Consider the following 16499-nt stretch of genomic DNA (forward strand, 5'->3'; position numbering starts at 1 on the left):
AAATAAAAAGCAGTTGCCTGTTCCTACTATAAGTGATCTACCCGTAGCTTCAATACCTGGATCTGCGCATTGATCTGCACATTTTTTTAGTTCTTGCTATGTTCCTGCTTTTTCTCTAATGTACGACATATGTGTAGCCCCGGCGTGATGCAAGTCAAAGATATCTCTTCAGGGCGGGTGGAGACCCCAACTAAGGGCCTATCGATAAACCCCCGCCTTGGTCAAACCCAACCCAGGGTTTTCCTTGTATACTTCTCACTTACTTTCCTAGCTCTGCATATCCTCAACACTCACAACACCAAGATTCCTTGGTGATCCCTGCCCCACCATGACTTCCAACACGAATGAGCACCCCACCAGCGTGCTATTTGTCTGCCTGGGAAACATCTGTTCGTCATCATGTTTAGTTCTCCGCGCCATTACGAATACTAATCCTATTTAGGTCGTTCTCCGATGGCCGAAGGAGTGTTCCGCAACCTGGCCGCTACGCACCCCTCCATCGGTGAGATCGACTCCGCTGGCACAGCCGCTTACCACAGCCTCGAACCGCCCGACTCCCGCACCATGTCCACCCTGCGCCGCCACAAAATCACTGGCTATGACCATGCTGCCCGCAAAGTGACAAGGGAAGACTTCCTCACCTTCGACTACCTTCTCGCTATGGATAAATCCAATCTCCGCGACCTGGAGGATGTGCGCGACTCGGTCATTGCGACGCTGAAGAGGAAGACCGACACCAAGCCAAGCTCGAAGAGTACGCGGTCGCACGTAGATGCTGCGATCGGTGCATACGGGGCTGATGCGAAGGTGGCCGAAGTGCGCTTGTTTGGCGATTTCGGTAAGGGTGGAAAACTGCACGAGCGCGTCGGCGGCGGTGAGGTCGTGAAGGATCCTTACTATGGCGGTGCCAATGGTTTCGAAGAGGTCTACCAGCAGGTCACGAGATTCTCCCAAAACTTCTTGGAATACTTGGAGCAAAACCGTATCGACTCTGAGTGAGCAGTGCTGGCCACACACCGGGAAGTAAGACTCAGAGACCATGAGCCTAGAGTAGGTGGTTGTTTTATTGATACCCTGTGGGAGCGATAGATTGAATCGGGCACATAACTCCAAATGAGAATATACAATGTTAAATATAGCTAACAAAATTGAGAGAAGTAGTCGGTATAGTACATGAAGTCCTGGACGGCAACGGAATATATAAATGGCGGCGCAGACCCGGCACATGCGTTCCCGCCCAATTGCCAAATCAAATCTTCTCACTGATCTTGATAGCAGCCCTGCATCCAAAACGAATAACATCCACGAGCGGATCGTAGGGCTTCGCCTCCTTTGAGTCGTTGGCTACGGCATGGTCGAGATGTTCTAATTCCTCGTCGCGAATTCTCCGGAATGTGGCCAACATTTCTTTGAGTTCCTCGTCCAGCTCTTCCCCGTCTCTCGGCATCCGCCTCCCAAGACAGAATCTCCCTTACTTGGTCGTTGTAGTGTGATCCAATTTCCGTCTCCACGGCTTCGGTGCACGCCATTGCAGCTTCGCGACCCAGTGCCGCAGTCGACCAACCCAAAAAGGTAGCAGCTACCTCCCATGCCGGAGACATGGCGGTCGGTCGAATCTGGTGCTTGGAGATGAGGTGATTGAAGGTCTTGAGGTGCCCAGCTTCCTGGTCGTACATGTGTTTCATCAAGGGCCGGAGGTGGGGATATGATCGGACGATCTGAGGCGTTTGGGCTTTGTAGATCAGCGTCGCGGCAATTTCACCAGCTTGATTCACTCGCAAAGCGCTGTCCATGAATTCCCGTTGCTCTTTGCTGAGAACATATAGAGGTTTGGAGCCAGCGGGAGTTCCGGCCGTTGTTGAAGCCTGCCGACATTGGCCATGCTTAAATGTTGACGGGGCGAGGAAATCGAGAAAAATAGGTGTTGCTGCCGGAGCAGAATAACGGCAATGTGTCAAGGCGCATCTGCGCAGAACAGGTGAAGACAACATCGAGAAATTAACCTGGACTACAAATGAAGCCAATTCAAGGGACGAAGCTCAGAGGTCGCGTATTGGTCGCTTAGACCGCCTTTGCGCTGCCGCGCGCTTACTATCGGCTTGGCATTGAACGTCATGAAAGTTGACGGCTAAGGCCAACTTGCGACGACCATCTTCACGTTTTTTACGATACCCTCCATTACCTCCTCTCTTCGTCCCGTGTATAGAGTGTTTGTCGGACTTGGGTCATTACTTCATCCAGCACAGACGTTTTTGGCCACCTTTTGCAAGTCTTGCCTACATCTCCCATTTTTGGAACAACTCCTGTAAAGGAGGGAAGAAGTTCATAGGAGCGGGAATACTTCTATTGTTCTAAGGCTGTTGAATGCCTATATATCAATAGGCTCTCTGTTTATTGAGTTCTATTGAAGGTATAACTGTATTGAGAGATATTCATAATGGCGGACGATTTGGATGCTGAGCTGCTCGCTCTGGCGGGTGACTCTGAGGAGGAAACTTCACCACCCCCCAAATCACCAGCGCACTCTTCTTCTTCACACGTCCAAGATCGAGACACTTCACCTGCAGCCATGGGTCGCAAAGGAACTGCCAAACCGGTCAGCCGCCGACCCCGCAAGCCTGTGAAAGATGAATCGGAGGGTGAAATGTGAGGACTGCCCCTCTATTCTGATAGCGAGAGGCCTTACTGACCTGGCAATCTCTACAGCTCTGACGATGGCTCTCGTCACTCACTTCAGTCTGCCCCCATGTCCGAGTCCGAGTCAGAGGCCGACAATTCCGACGACAATGACGAGGATCGCCCCATTTTCCCATACGAGAAATTGTACTACTCGGCCCAGGACAAAAAGGACATTATGGCTATGCCTGAGATCCAGCGCGAGGAAACCCTGTCCGAACGTGCCCAGCAAGTCGATCGCCACAACCAGGATCTAGCTCTGCGTCGCCTCCTAGCATCTCGATCGCGCGAGGAAGCGCGCGCGGCCAAGAAAGCCAAGCGAAAGGCAGGGTCTGCCGGTTTGGATGATAACCAGCGCAAGAGCTCGCGCCAGAAGACCACTCTTGGTGGCCGCAAAGTCGGAGAAACGTCCGAAGCCATCGAAGCCTACAAGCGCCAGCGTGAGCAAAAGGGCAAGCGGGATGAACTCCGTCGCCGAGACCCTACAAAGTCGCGCCGCCGCTCGCGCTCCGTGGGATCAGATATTTCTGATGAAGATGCCGAAGCTGAGAGTGATCTTGAATTGGATGATCGCGTTGGCCGTGCTCCTTCCATCCCCAAGGATGACCCACCCGCCGAGCTTCGTGAAATTCGCCGCGCTCAAGTTGGACGTAACAACTTTGCCAAAGTCTGCTTCTACCCCGGATTTGAGAATGCTATGATTGGCTGCTACGCTCGGCTGAGTATTGGCCCACACCCCGAAACTGGCCAGAATGAATATCGCCTGGGTCTGATTACTGGTAAGAAATTATGCCGCCTTTCTTATTTACGCGCACTGACGTTTCTCTCAGGAATTTCTCAGGGCAAGCCATACGCCTTGGAGGGCGAAAACGGTCGCTCATTTGTCACGGATCAGTATGTCAAGCTGGCACACGGAAAGGCTGTCAGAGACTTCCCGTTCGTCACTTTCTCGAACTCTCCACTTACTGAGGTTTGTTACTTCTCCTCGAATCTTGGAACACAACTAACAGCCGACCAGGCCGAATACCGCCGTTACGTCCAGACCCTCGCTGTTGAGGATTGCAAGATGGCTACAAAGAGCAAGGTCGAATCGAAAGTTGCCGATATTAACCGTCTTCTCAACCATACATTCACTCGGGAGGAGTTGAACGAGAAGCTCCGTCGCCAGGGTGCATTCGACGAGAAGAAGAACGTGCTTAATCGCCTGGAACTCGAAAGAAATCTGGAAGTCGCTAAAATCAACGGAAACATCGAGGAGGCCGAGAAGATCGAGGCGGAACTGCAGAAACTGGCTACTCCGATCCTGTCCTGGGGAACAAGCCTCGTCAAGAAAGAGGCCGACAAGGGTCTATCGGAAGCCGAACGAGTCCACCAGATCAACCTTCGCAACCAAAAGCTTAACATCGAGAACGGTCGCCGTGCTCAGCTCGAGGAGAGAAAGGCCGCTAAGAAGGCAGCTCAGGCTGTTGCACGCGGAGAGGCTGCCCCAAATCCCTTCATGCGTGTGCGAACAGTGGCCAAAACTCACCACGATGTCAACGGCGTACACAAAGCCGCTGCTGCCGATGCCGCTTCTGTGGACAGCCAGAAAGATACCCCCGCAAAAGCCAATGGCAGTCCCGCACAAAAGGCGACTCCGGGCTCTCGCGTCACCCCAAAGAAGCCCAAGAATGGCTTCATGATTAGTTATCGCAACACTGACGATGAGAACATTGCGGCCCTGGATATGGACATCGACATCGAGATTTAGTCTCATTTAATAATGTCTTTCTTTTCCTAAGCTTCAGTCCAGTGGTTCTGTTCGCTGAAATCGATTTACTACCTGTGAGGATATTTCTTCGGTTCTGAGATTCCATGATTCCCCGAGAACCGTCGTGGTGGTTGGCTCAAGCCTTGCCGGCATTGTGATTGTATCTTTTGCTTCTGCTTTTTCCTAGGCGATATTTGAGGAGTCCGTGGGTGATCTGGCGTTTGTTCAGAAAATAGCATCAAGCTTGTATTATGAGATTTCCGGAATGCAGCATGAGCAATACTCCGATGTTAGCACCCCAGCATTTATCTATCGGAAAGAGATATTTCCAAAATAATCATATAAACCCCACAAAAAAAGATTAAAAAGAGAAAATATCACTTGCTATCACAATATGCATCTGTATATGTAGACAGGGTGATGGCAAAGCCTAGTCACGAAGCCCGAGGTTCCCAAATCAGATTATATTGCATGAGACTTGGATTCAACAAATGTTATGTTTCAATTAGTCCGTTATAACGGCGGTTTACTGGACTCATCTCTAGAGTTGCCTGTAACAATAAAGCCAATTAAAGTCCTGAGAGAAAGTGGTAAGATAAGGTCACGTGTATGACCTAGCAACGCGAGGAACGCGCATCGCGTTCAGACTATGCGCCCTTGAACCCGGCGTCCACTCCACCTTCTTCAGGACCTTGGAAGTCCCAAAGCTCGCCTGCAGGTACAATTGATATCGTCATGAAAATTATTTACTGAAATTCACCATAATTCACCATAATAATCACGACATGTCCTCACCATCCACACCGCGGTCGACGCGTTCCGCGTCGCCTGCAGGCGATTCGCCGAACATTATTACGCCCGGCCAGAAGATCAAATCCATGATGGCGCAATTTGACAGCGATTCGGAGGATGATACTCAAATTGCCAAGTCAACGGCTGCTGTCTCGAAGCTTGATCTAGGGCGTGGTGGAGTGCCGGCTGCTGATGCACGCGAGAATCGCCCATTGCACGACTCAGAAGACAGCTCAGAAAGCGCAGATGAAGTTTTCCGACCAAAGGGCCGTATGGCTGCACGTTTACAGGGTAATTCCAGACCAGCTGAACCCGAGGATGAAAGATCAGCATTTGCCCGCGTGTCAAAGGCCTTCCGATCAGAAAAAGAACAGGGCGAGAAACCCCAGCGGACAGAATCACAGCCCACACCCATCGGTGAATCTAGCGATGATGATGATCTACCTACGGCTGGCCCGAGGAGAAAGCATAAGTCCACAACCAACTCCCCCAAGTCCAACAACAGAACAAGCCAAACCCCTCCCCGTTCAAGGCCCGACTCTCCTCTTTTTGTATCGTCTCCGGGCGAACCGCATGACGACCCAAACGCCGAAGATACCGAAAATACAGCTGAAACGAAGCCCAAAGGAAACGCCCGTTTCCTGTCTCTTGTCGCTCAAAAGCGTAAGGAACGCGAGGAGCGAGAGAAAGCCGAGGCCGAAAGGAAGAAGGCCATCCGGAGGGTCCAGATGGAGCAACTGAGCTCGCAGGTAAACTCGGGCGAGGAAAGCAGTGCTGATGATCCGAGTATTGCAAGCAAGCTTTCCCAAAAGGCTCGTCAGCCCCGGAAAGCCAGCAAGAAGGCACTGGATGAGATGAGACAGGAGACTCAGCGAATGAGCCGTAACATGCAGCTTGCTCACCAGGCCAAGACAAAAAAGAAGATCACAAAGGAAAGCCTCTTTGCCAAATTCAACTTCATGCAACCCGATCCCCCGGTCGAGCAGCTCGCGGCAAATTCATCCTCAGCGGTCGGATCACAAAATTCCTCTGATGGAGAACGCGCCAAAACCAAAGATACTCCGCATACTTCTCCAGTTCTCGGTCATTCGGATACTAGCAAGGCGACCGCTGATTCCGAGCATGCCCAAGTTCAAGCAGCTGATGTGGATATGGATGCGGACACTGAAGATTTGCCTGCTCCGAAAGACCTCCTGGCGCCAAACCAGCCTCCTGCATTGTCCAAGGACCCTGCAGCCCAGAAAACCTCACCTTCCGTACCTGAACCCAAATCCGAGGGTGCCAAATCGAAGAGAGTCTCACGCCCACTGACACAACCACCTATCCGCGTGCTGCTTTCCAGGCAAGACGTTGCTGCGCACCAGAAGGACTCTGACGATTCCGATAGCGATCTTGAGGTGGTAACATCCCCTGGCAAGTGCCGTCGTATTGCAGCGTTCGAAAATCTGCCTACGAGACAGTCGCATGAAGACCCCTCCATGACCAAGCTTAAGGCATTGGCACACCTGACATCTCCTACCCGGGCTTCCATGAACTCCGCAGAGCTTTCAGCAAATCTATTATGGCGGGCCCGACAGCAAGCGGCTAAGGAGCGTCGGGAGCGCATTGAAGAGCTCAGGGCTAAGGGAGTTGTCATTGAAACAGCTGAGGAGCGTGCAGCGATGGAGGATGACATGGAAAATCTTGTTGACAAAGCCCGCAAAGAGGCAGACGAAATTCGCCGACTGGAGAAAGCTGCTGGAAAGAAGGCCAACGGTGGCGATGATGATGAAGAGGATGATGATTACGAGCTCTCCGGCTCTGATCAGGAGGGCGATGCTGAAGGAGATGATGAAGATGACGAAGAAGAAGAAGAACATGAGCGCGTCAACGGCGGCGGGGATTTCGTTGAGCATGAGGCTGACGAAGACGACGATTCGGCTGACGACGAGAGCGAGGCCGAGGCCGCCCCCTCAGACGCAGAGAACGAGGTGCCTGCTGCGAGACGGAGGCGACGAACTCGAGTGGTTAGCGATGACGAAGATGAAGACCAACCACAACCACCCTCAACGCCTGTGAGAGCCCCGAGTCATGTCCCGCAGTCCGCCGAACGACCAAACTTCCTTGGCATGGGAACATCAGGCGATACGTCCTCAGGTCTTACCCAGGCATTTGCCTCCACGTTGGATGGCAATGGTGCTGGCACCCAAGCGGAATCTGCCACTATGCCATTCTCTCTCCCAGACCCTGGTCAGCCTGTTCCACAACTTCGAAAGGAGGAATCGGAGGTCCTTGTCCCAGACAGCCAGCCCCAGCCCCAGGACAAAGACTTTATGGAGGGCTACGCGCAAAGTGTGACCAGAGTATCAGAATCGCCTGCGCCATATGCGTTCTCGGAGTTTTCCCAATCCCAGCTGCCCGATCCTACCCAGGATGAGGGTTTTGTATTCTCACCATTCGATCCCGCAAAAAGATTCAGGGGTACCCCGCCCATGTCTACCGTCGACACAGTCCTTGTGGGTCAAACCCAGTCGCCCATTGCTGACCGCAAGCGCAAAATGTTGCGGCGAGGACGTGCAACTGAACTTTCTCAAGTCGACGAGAATGATAATGAGGGTGACTTTGAGATCAGCGCCAATGCCTTCGATGTCATGAAGAAGGATAAGGCTGTAAAGAAGAAGCCTGGTCCTCAGTACAACAAAAATAACAGCAAGGCGAAAGAAATTGTCGATGAGGCCGCCGAAGAATCCGAAGACGAATATGCAGGCCTTGGAGGTAACAGTGACGAGAGCGACGGTGAAGAAAATGCCATTGATCGCCAAATGATCAATGATAACAGTGGCGAGGTGGTTGATGAGAAGCAACTTGCCGCACTCAACGCGTATGTTAGAGTCTAGTACATTATCAACGAGAAGATGCTAACATTCTTATAGGGTTCACGATCGCAACCGCGACGAGAAAGATGTCGCCAAGTTGATGAGAGATATCACCACTGGAGCCCTGCGTCGTCGCAAGAATGCGGATGATGACTTTGACCTCGACGACTCGGACGACGAGCACCTAGCACGTCGCCGTGAGAAGCAACGCGAGTTCGCTAAGATGCGCCGCGCTCTCCTTGCAGATGAGAAAATCGGCGAGATTGCCGAGAATCCCAAGAAGGCCGCATTCTTCAAGGCCGTTGAGGATCGCGAAGTTGATGACGACTTCAATATCGACTTCTTGGAGGAAGAAGACCACGGCTCTCAGGGAGAAGCATCGCAGGACGCTTCGGGAGAACAATCGAATGATGCAGCGAGCGATGGTCAGAACCGCAAGCGCCCTCTCGAACCGTCAGCTGAAGATGCAACCAACCGTCCGCCGCCTCGCCTCCGTCGCACCCCCGCCAGCGCAATGTCGAAGAAACCAGCTACGATAGCAGAGATTCGTGAAACGTTGTCCTTCCTCACTGAAACCCCCGAATACGACTCATTCCAGGAAGACGCTTCTCTCGATGAGATAGAACACGACCAAGAAGACGAAGACACCCCCGGCGCAGAAGGCCAAGGTCATGACGATCAACCCCAATCAGACAATACCTTCGCCAAACCCAGCCACCCACGCCGCACGCGCGGAGTCGTGGTCGACCGCCTTGCCCTCCTCCGACAAGCATCCTCCAACTCCGCCACAGGCACGAACCCCGGCTCTGCAAACTCCAAGCTTGCATTCCACAGCGGCAGCGGCGGAGAGGGTCCCTATTGGATTCCGCCCTCCTCAACTTCTGCGTCGTGTTACGACTGGTTCCTCATCTTCCAGTAGCTCGAGCGCCTCCAACCGTGTCTCCAAGGCTGCAGCTTCCGGTCCCAAGAAGGGCGGTGCTGTCAATTCTTATGCAGCTGCGCGTGAACGGGAGCGCGAGAAGGAGCTCCGTATCAAACAGCGCAGTGGGGGGAACCAACATAGCCAAGTTGCTGGGTAAGCATACTGGTGGTGGTTTGGGCGCGTTGGATAAGGGCCAATGGGACTGAGTGGATCTCCCGATCAGTTGTGATGTCTTTCTGCGTGGTCATGGAGTCGCCTTTTTATGCTATGCTATGATGGAATGGGATTGGTTTCTCGGAGTTAAGGTCACATATGGATTTCGGGCATTAGGCGTATTGTTCATGATGGTCCGCTACATATTCAATCAAACATTTAGACTGCACATTTCTTTACGGATTTCTAAGGGCCAATTTCATTTTACTTTTGCTCCACAACGATGCAAGCTACCAATAGGTCTTCGGTTCCACATACAAAAATTCAAAAAGAGAAGTGCATCATCCGTGAATCGAACACGGGCCTCGTCGATGGCAACGACGAATTCTACCACTAGACCAATGATGCTGGGGGACCAGGCGAATCGGAGAGCTGATTCGTTGGCGATGTAAAGGAGCCCCCTATAACGTAAATGAACCTCTCCCATTGCAAAACGTGCCATGTACATCAAGTATGAACTATGGAGAAATCATTTCTTCTGATCTTCATAGTCGTAGAATCCTCGGCCATTCTTGACACCCAGACTTCCACCTTGAATCATTCCCCGAAGGTAGTCCCGCGGCTCAGTAGGAATACCACTCCGAGATTCAGCGTAGTGATTCTCAATATCCAACACAACATCCAAGCCGACAACATCCATCTGCTCACAGGGGCCCTTAGGCGTCTTTAGGACGTCTTTGAAAATGGCATCAATTTCCTTGGGTGTGGCAACACCTTCGGACAATGTGAGCAGAGTCTCGCGCTTGATAGCAGCCCAGATTCTTGAAGATTGTTATAAGCCTGATCGTACAGTAACGGAGAGAAGAGGAACTCACCTGTTGTATATGTAGCCGATAGAGTTCTCTCTGACGTGGAAAGGTGAGAATCCATGTTCTTTACATTGCTCCAAAACAAGGTCAATCAGCTTAGGATCGCTATCCTTGTGGCCCATGATTTCAATTGCTGACTTCCAAGTTAGCAGGTCGAACGGGAAAATACGATACTGTGGGATAGGCATTACCGGATGTCTCTGGCGGCCAATCTGACACAAGGTGTTAGCAAAGTATCCATGGATGCCATTTAGATTGAATAGTCACCTACAGCAGTGCGCGCTCATAACTCTTTTGTTATTTTTCAAGCTCATGCCCTCGAGAATCTCAAAGATTCCGTAGCTACTCGAGTTCGAAGCAATGATTGTGCTTTCAGGTGCAATCTCATCAAGTTGAGCGATCACTTTTCGTTTAAGGTTCAGGTTCTCCGGCACGCACTGTTTAGGCCGTGTTAATCAACTGGTCCTATCGGTGAAGAGTTAAGTCGTACCTCCACAACGAGCCACGCATCCTTCAGTGTGGATTGCAAAGAAGAGGGCTGGGAAGTCTCAATCCTCCCCCAATCTCCTTCATGGTCTGTAGCGTCCGCACGAAGTTGCTCCACGTACTTCAGACCATCTTGGAGCTGTTGCTCTTGGAGATCTACCAGACGGACGGTGCCGCCTCTGCTTGACCACTGCAACACGTTAACACGAAGACGGATGTCCATGGTCTCGAATATCAGTACTTACCATGTGCGCAAGACGTCTGCCTTGAGTACCAGCTCCAATGATTACAACAGACCCCTGTGGCTTTTGGACACCTTCCATCTTCAATGTCGAAGCAGAGTGGGACTTCTGCTAGAGTTTCAAGACAGTGATAAACTGGCAATGAACGGGACAAATGCGTGAAAGTTTCAGGAAAATCTCACAGTATGAAGAGGGTCGATATCGCAATATAAGTTCGGAGTTCAATGCGTAGTTCGGTCCCGCGTCCGAACACAACTCGGGGATATGCGGGGTATACGGGGCATAACACATGGGCGTTTGATTGGCTAAGTATATTTCAGAGGCATTCCCGAGGTCAACTTGATAGAACTGGCTATTTTCGGGCTGGTCGTCATCTTTAGAATAATTTGGTTGTTACACAATATAATACTTTGCCAATTTACAGAAATTTTCTATCTGCCCGCTCTTACTTGTTGGAGTCCACGACATGCATGATTCCCCATTGCTATGTGCTCGCGATGAATATGTTTGTGAGAGTTATTAATGCCACCTGAAAACAAGGCCAAAGCTAGACAACCCATCTTGAGCGAGGTCCTTCGGACAGCTATTCCGTTCCCAATTGGATTTCATGCTGCCAGGCCATCCGACAGACTTGACTCCGCCGGTAGATGCAATTACACCTAAGCAGGAACAGGCAGGTTCATCCAGCCGTATCGAGAAGAACAGGCGATAAGTAAGCGTCTTCAGTAACCTGCAGATTTGTCATGGCCAGTACCCGTTTACGGCTTGACCTCGAGGTTGCGTTTGGGCGCTGGTGGAAGAGAAAAAACTTCAGCGGAAATTGCCAGCAAAGTTATGCAGGACCAGATCCAAAGCTCGTTGCTACCAAGGGACCTTTGATAGCAGAGGAAGGTGGTATGCGGCGTTTTGCAAGGAGTGAAGCGGTATGCTGAGACCTGGGCCTGAAGAGCGCAGACTCATTATCTCTCGAGGGTGTTGTATTTCGTCGTTGTGCCAGTTTGAGGCATATATAACATATGTTTCCTAGAGTCCAGGGAACTCCGAAGTCACCTTCTTAAATTGTGATTCGATATAGTTTGTCGATGATTGACGTAGACCACATTCAACTGTGCATCTGCCGCCTGTTGACAAGTGCGTTTATGGGCAAAGCTCCAATTTATCAGCCAACCCCAGAAGATCTGGGAATTGTTTCGCGTCAAATTGCTCGGCACCATGAGAATCTCGAGGAAGCAAATAGCTCTCCCAGCCTGCATCCATTGCACCCTGATAATCCTTCTTAAAATCATCTCCCACATGCACAGATTTAAATTTGGTTCTGCTGGTCAACCATGGCCGGGCAACCTTTAGAGCCTGCCGTCTCGCCACGTTAAAGATTAAGCGATGAGGTTTCTCTTCGCCCGCCTCATAGCTCGTAATGACCATATCAATATCGAGGTCCAAGTTGCCGTCCGCATGATCTTTGTCGTGTTCCCCTGCAACATCTTTTTTCATACCTCGTACCTCAAACCCGGGAAGATCCATACTGGATTGATCCTGGTCGGCGCGCATATCACCAACGGTCAAACCCAACGACTTCAGTACGACAGGGACGCGGTCATCCGAATTGGATACAACTCCCACAATTATCCTATCAAACGACCACTTATTCGCGGACTTCAGTTTGTGCATTCGGCGGAAGAAAGGTAGCACATCGTCATATAGCGCATACCCCTCGGCACCAGCGAACCGATCTAGTAGAGCTTCCACCATGCCGTCAGGAATATGCTTTCTGGGTGTTTCAGGATGCGTCTCCCCGTTCTCTGTAGATAAAACACGCCCGAAACTTCCCCTGATCACCTCCTCCCACCACTGCCTCGGCCCCCCCATATTGGCCTCGGAGAACATCCGCGCGACCGTAATTTGGGTATTGACGCATCTGCGCACGAAAGGTGTCCTTGAATGCGGTTGCGAGTTTGTCCGGGGTGACGGCTGTGCGCGATAATCCGAATTGATGCGCGGTCGCGGCATATTGCTCGGGGACGGGGAGACGCGGGTGGAAGAGGGTGCCGAACGCGTCGAAGGTGAGTAGAAGTGTGCGTGAGGATGCCGCTATAAGGCGGGCAGCTGGGCTTGACATTCTGTACGTGGAGAAGAGTGCGGTTGATACAAGGAGTGTTGGAGATGTTGAGCGTCGCGGATTGTCCTACGCAACGGTTGGCCCCACTCTTTTTGTGACTCCCCTCATCTTCCCCGTCTTTCTCCATATTCCAGACGGAAATGCGAAACCGTCAAATTTCAATGCTTATCGCTGTGAATAGCTAGATCTTGGAATTATATTGACCGCTTCTCAAATCTTGGAACTGGTTATGTACCTGTTCAACTCAAAACACAAGAAAATGACCCCATCGCGCATGGCGTCAACTTCTATCGTGTACTTTTAGTATACAACTCTGATTTGTTCTCTTGGTTGAGTTGAGTCAGATGCACGCCTTCTTAACTGTTGAAATTTATTATGGAGAGAAATGCCGTAGTAAAGACGTGTAAGAGGAGGCCCTCTATATAGACGTTGGGCTTCAGATATATATATATATATATCGACAAAAATATTGGATTAAGATATTTTATAAGAGCCCCTACGCATATTTCAAAGCTCTATCTAAACAGATTATCAAGATTATAGTTAATTACTTATAACTCCTACATCATAGCCGTGCCACTGATGACATACTTGGTGATCACTGCCAACGTTGTGAAAGTCGCCCGATTATCTGTCAATTTTCCAATATCGTCGTGTGACGGGGCTATACAGAGCTTGGGCCCTTAGTAGATGAAACAAAGAACGTGTTTCATGAACCTAACAGGAATCCTCTACTCGTGGAAGAAATTCATGGTTCGGCCTATCGTCGGGAAAATAATTAGACCGTGAACGTCTGGCATTTGGTATCCCCAGAACCACCGAAGGATTTTCTTCCAGAAGCTGATTATGCATGAGGACTTGAGTGGGTCGGACCCTACGTGATTCTGCTTACTACATGCTTGGTAAGGACATTGGGGTTTTCATGATATCCACTATCCACTTGGCAGATGTTCCAGAACTTTGTTACATACAGGATTCGAATGCCCAGGAATGCAGGAAGGGTGGCTTAGAGAAACTAAGAACCTAATAAACGCCTCCGTGGAATGCACGAATCAAAATCCGAAAATATCTACCCCATAAAACTCGAAGTCGATTATCTCTACGTCAGCGGCAGCAGCACTGGATGGTTGGGAAAACGCTCTCCCGGAAGGATGAACGGGGACCAAGGCCATTTCGGTGTTGCTCCGAGAGGTGCCTAAAGACTAATGGTTGAAGTGGAGGCATGTTCATTTTGTTTGAGACTTCTCAAAACAGCTGCAATTTAAGGGTTTAACACAGGCGTACAACGAATGTATGTCGTCTTTCAAGACATCCTACATATATGTATGTCCATGATTGTATGCCGGATAAACCCTCAAACGGAAACTTAGATCAGAAAGTTCCCAGCGACTCTGCTTAAGAAAGAAAAGTTCAGTGCTCTTATCTGATCGCACTATACCTAATCGGTGGCATTTGACGAAATTAATCCCCGACGAGCCATGTTTCGCCATGTTTCTCGCCAAGTCTTCAACAATTGATCCACCGGCGTTGGCTGGATGGGTGCGACGGGCTTGTCGCGAAACAGTTTAAATGGCCAACCCCTTCCCTGACAAGATTTGTAGATCGGGATTTCGTAGTGAGATCTTATTCCTTAGTAGACGTCAAAATGAGGATCTTCCAGGCCGGCCCTCTCGCCATTGCGCTCTCTGTTTTTACAGGGGCTGCCTCTGCTTCAGTCTTCCAGAACCACACCTATGACTATATTGTGGTGGGTGGTGGCCCTTCCGGTATCATCAGCGCCGAGAAGTTCGCCCAGGCCGGAAAGAAAGTTCTGCTCCTCGAGCGAGGTGTCGGACCAACCGTGGCCACCGGGAACAATGAGACCCTCACATGGGACCACTCATTGACTCCCATCGACCTTCCAGGACTGTCGGCCAACATCGGTGCGCTCGATGTCTGGAACCAGTACATGTGCACCGACACTGCTGGCAATGCTGCCTGTGTGCTCGGCGGTGGAGTAACAGTCAACTATATGGTCTTCGTTCATCCGCCAGCCCGTGACTTCGACGACAAGTGGCCCGAGGGCTGGAAGTGGAAGGATGTCGAGTCGGCTGCAGACCGACTCTACAAGCGCAACCCCGGAACCACCCTGCCCTCCGCCGACGGCAAGCGATATGACCAGGGTCTGTATGATGTGCTGTCCAAGTTCTTCAGTGGTCTCGGTTGGAAGTCGGTGGATATGATCGCCGAGCCCAATGAGAAGCACCAGATCTACAGCTACCCGTCCTGGAACGTGCAGGACCAGATGCGTGCTGGCCCTGTTCGCACCTATCTCCCCGCTGCTGCCAAGCTGAGACAACTTCCACTTTGCTCTCCGAACCAAAGTGATTCGCTTGGTCCGTTCCGGGAGCCAGGTTACTGGTGTCGAGGTTCAGACTCCCTCGGGCCGCTCCCAGATCATCACTGTTGCCCCCCCACGGTCGCGTGGTGCTGGCTGCGGGCGCTCTGTCAACTCCGCGTCTGTTGTGGAACTCTGGTATTGGCGGCAAGGCCCAGATCGAGACAGCGAAGAAGAGCGGAGTTGCCGTTCCTCCCAAGGCTCAGTGGATTGACCTGCCTGTCGGTGTCGGTCTCAAGGACCACCCGATTTTCCCGATCACCTTCAACACCAACGCATCATTTGGACTTGTCGACTACGAAGGTGTACTCAATGGAACCGACTCTCGGGATATCTCCCTCTACCGCAAGCACAGTGGTGTCCTAACTCAGGGCAAGCACCGCTTGATTTTCTTCACCTCGGAGGAGATTGATGGCCACACCCAGTACTACCAGGGCTCGTGCGCGCCTACTGAAGAGGGCGTGGTAACCATGACCACGTACTTGACTCACGGCCTCACCTCATCCGGTGTCCTGGGACTTGATGCCAGCGGGAACACTGTCATTGAGAAGTCGCCCTACCTCCAGACTGCTGCTGACCGGAAGGCCGCCCGCACTTTTATCCAGAAGATGGTCAAGGATATCACCGCCCCATCCACTGGCTTTGAGCTTGAGACTCACACCAATGTTTCGGCCATCTTGAAGGCCCAAACCCCTGGCACGCACTACGTCAGCAGTGCGAAGATGGGTACCGATGATGGCCGCAAGAACGGTACTTCTGTTGTCGATACTAATACTAAGGTCTACGGAGTGGATAACCTGGTATGTGACCCAGAATAGTTCGTTTCAGGAGACGATGCTAACCCCTTTTTTCAGTTCATTGTTGATGCCAGTATCCATCCTGACCTCCCGACCGGTAACATTCAAACCGCCGTCATGGTGGTTGCTGAAGCTGCAGCAGCTAAGATTTTGTCGAACTAAGTTGTTAGTAACTACTGAGGAAATCCATGGTGAATCCACACAGTGAATATCTGCAGCCCCATCGCACCTTTATATACGGAATACCAGGATAGAGTTATAAAAATGTCATCTCCAAAATGATACCACGTTTATAATATCCGTATTCCCCACCTTCGAGAAGCGGAAGGTTTGAATTAGGTTTGTACTTTATGTTTGCGGCAACGTCAAGGACGATCTGCTCCACTGCTATTTGTTTTTGCCTCAATTATTTAGTATTGAGGAGCATATTATACAGGATCTACGAAGTAACATGGACACAACAT

At 51.0% G+C, this 16499-nt stretch overlaps 8 protein-coding genes across 8 annotated transcripts; 4 read left to right on the plus strand and 4 right to left on the minus strand.

The window, feature by feature from the left end:
- Nucleotides 1–328: 328 nt before the first annotated feature.
- Nucleotides 329–999, plus strand: ltpA (tyrosine protein phosphatase LTP1; the record flags this gene model as incomplete). The annotated part of the gene is made up of 2 exons (XM_057295913.1): nt 329–389; nt 443–999. 2 exons carry the CDS (start codon nt 329–331, stop codon nt 997–999), a joined length of 618 nt encoding a protein of 205 aa, XP_057143795.1.
- A 250-nt stretch (nt 1000–1249) lies between these two features.
- N7519_009141 (demethoxyubiquinone hydroxylase family protein) lies at nt 1250–1991 on the minus strand (the record flags this gene model as incomplete). Its single annotated transcript, XM_057295914.1, has 2 exons — nt 1250–1426; nt 1476–1991. 2 exons carry the CDS (start codon nt 1989–1991, stop codon nt 1250–1252), a joined length of 693 nt encoding a protein of 230 aa, XP_057143796.1.
- Nucleotides 1992–2437: 446 nt separating this feature from the next.
- N7519_009142 (RNA polymerase-associated protein) lies at nt 2438–4426 on the plus strand (the record flags this gene model as incomplete). Its single annotated transcript, XM_057295915.1, has 4 exons — nt 2438–2646; nt 2707–3455; nt 3507–3646; nt 3695–4426. The coding sequence occupies 4 exons, from the start codon at nt 2438–2440 to the stop codon at nt 4424–4426; spliced, it is 1830 nt and encodes a 609-aa protein (XP_057143797.1).
- Nucleotides 4427–5211: 785 nt separating this feature from the next.
- Nucleotides 5212–8992, plus strand: N7519_009143 (uncharacterized protein; the record flags this gene model as incomplete). The annotated part of the gene is made up of 2 exons (XM_057295916.1): nt 5212–8078; nt 8131–8992. The coding sequence occupies 2 exons, from the start codon at nt 5212–5214 to the stop codon at nt 8990–8992; spliced, it is 3729 nt and encodes a 1242-aa protein (XP_057143798.1).
- Nucleotides 8993–9412: 420 nt separating this feature from the next.
- On the minus strand, nt 9413–9656 carry N7519_009144 (uncharacterized protein; the record flags this gene model as incomplete). Its single annotated transcript, XM_057295917.1, has 2 exons — nt 9413–9438; nt 9467–9656. The coding sequence occupies 2 exons, from the start codon at nt 9654–9656 to the stop codon at nt 9413–9415; spliced, it is 216 nt and encodes a 71-aa protein (XP_057143799.1).
- A 21-nt stretch (nt 9657–9677) lies between these two features.
- On the minus strand, nt 9678–10826 carry N7519_009145 (3-hydroxyacyl-CoA dehydrogenase family protein; the record flags this gene model as incomplete). Its single annotated transcript, XM_057295918.1, has 6 exons — nt 9678–9969; nt 10024–10150; nt 10209–10229; nt 10289–10454; nt 10508–10693; nt 10749–10826. 6 exons carry the CDS (start codon nt 10824–10826, stop codon nt 9678–9680), a joined length of 870 nt encoding a protein of 289 aa, XP_057143800.1.
- A 1056-nt stretch (nt 10827–11882) lies between these two features.
- On the minus strand, nt 11883–12861 carry N7519_009146 (uncharacterized protein; the record flags this gene model as incomplete). Its single annotated transcript, XM_057295919.1, has 2 exons — nt 11883–12544; nt 12582–12861. 2 exons carry the CDS (start codon nt 12859–12861, stop codon nt 11883–11885), a joined length of 942 nt encoding a protein of 313 aa, XP_057143801.1.
- Nucleotides 12862–14506: 1645 nt separating this feature from the next.
- On the plus strand, nt 14507–16197 carry N7519_009147 (putative cellobiose dehydrogenase; the record flags this gene model as incomplete). The annotated part of the gene is made up of 3 exons (XM_057295920.1): nt 14507–15240; nt 15297–16038; nt 16093–16197. The coding sequence occupies 3 exons, from the start codon at nt 14507–14509 to the stop codon at nt 16195–16197; spliced, it is 1581 nt and encodes a 526-aa protein (XP_057143802.1).
- Nucleotides 16198–16499: the final 302 nt, after the last annotated feature.

The sequence above is a fragment of the Penicillium mononematosum genome (assembly GCF_028829835.1).
Source record: "Penicillium mononematosum strain IBT 11891 chromosome Unknown utg000005l:1.0-9366267.0:1.0-9372171.0, whole genome shotgun sequence".
Lineage (NCBI taxonomy): Eukaryota > Fungi > Ascomycota > Eurotiomycetes > Eurotiales > Aspergillaceae > Penicillium > Penicillium mononematosum.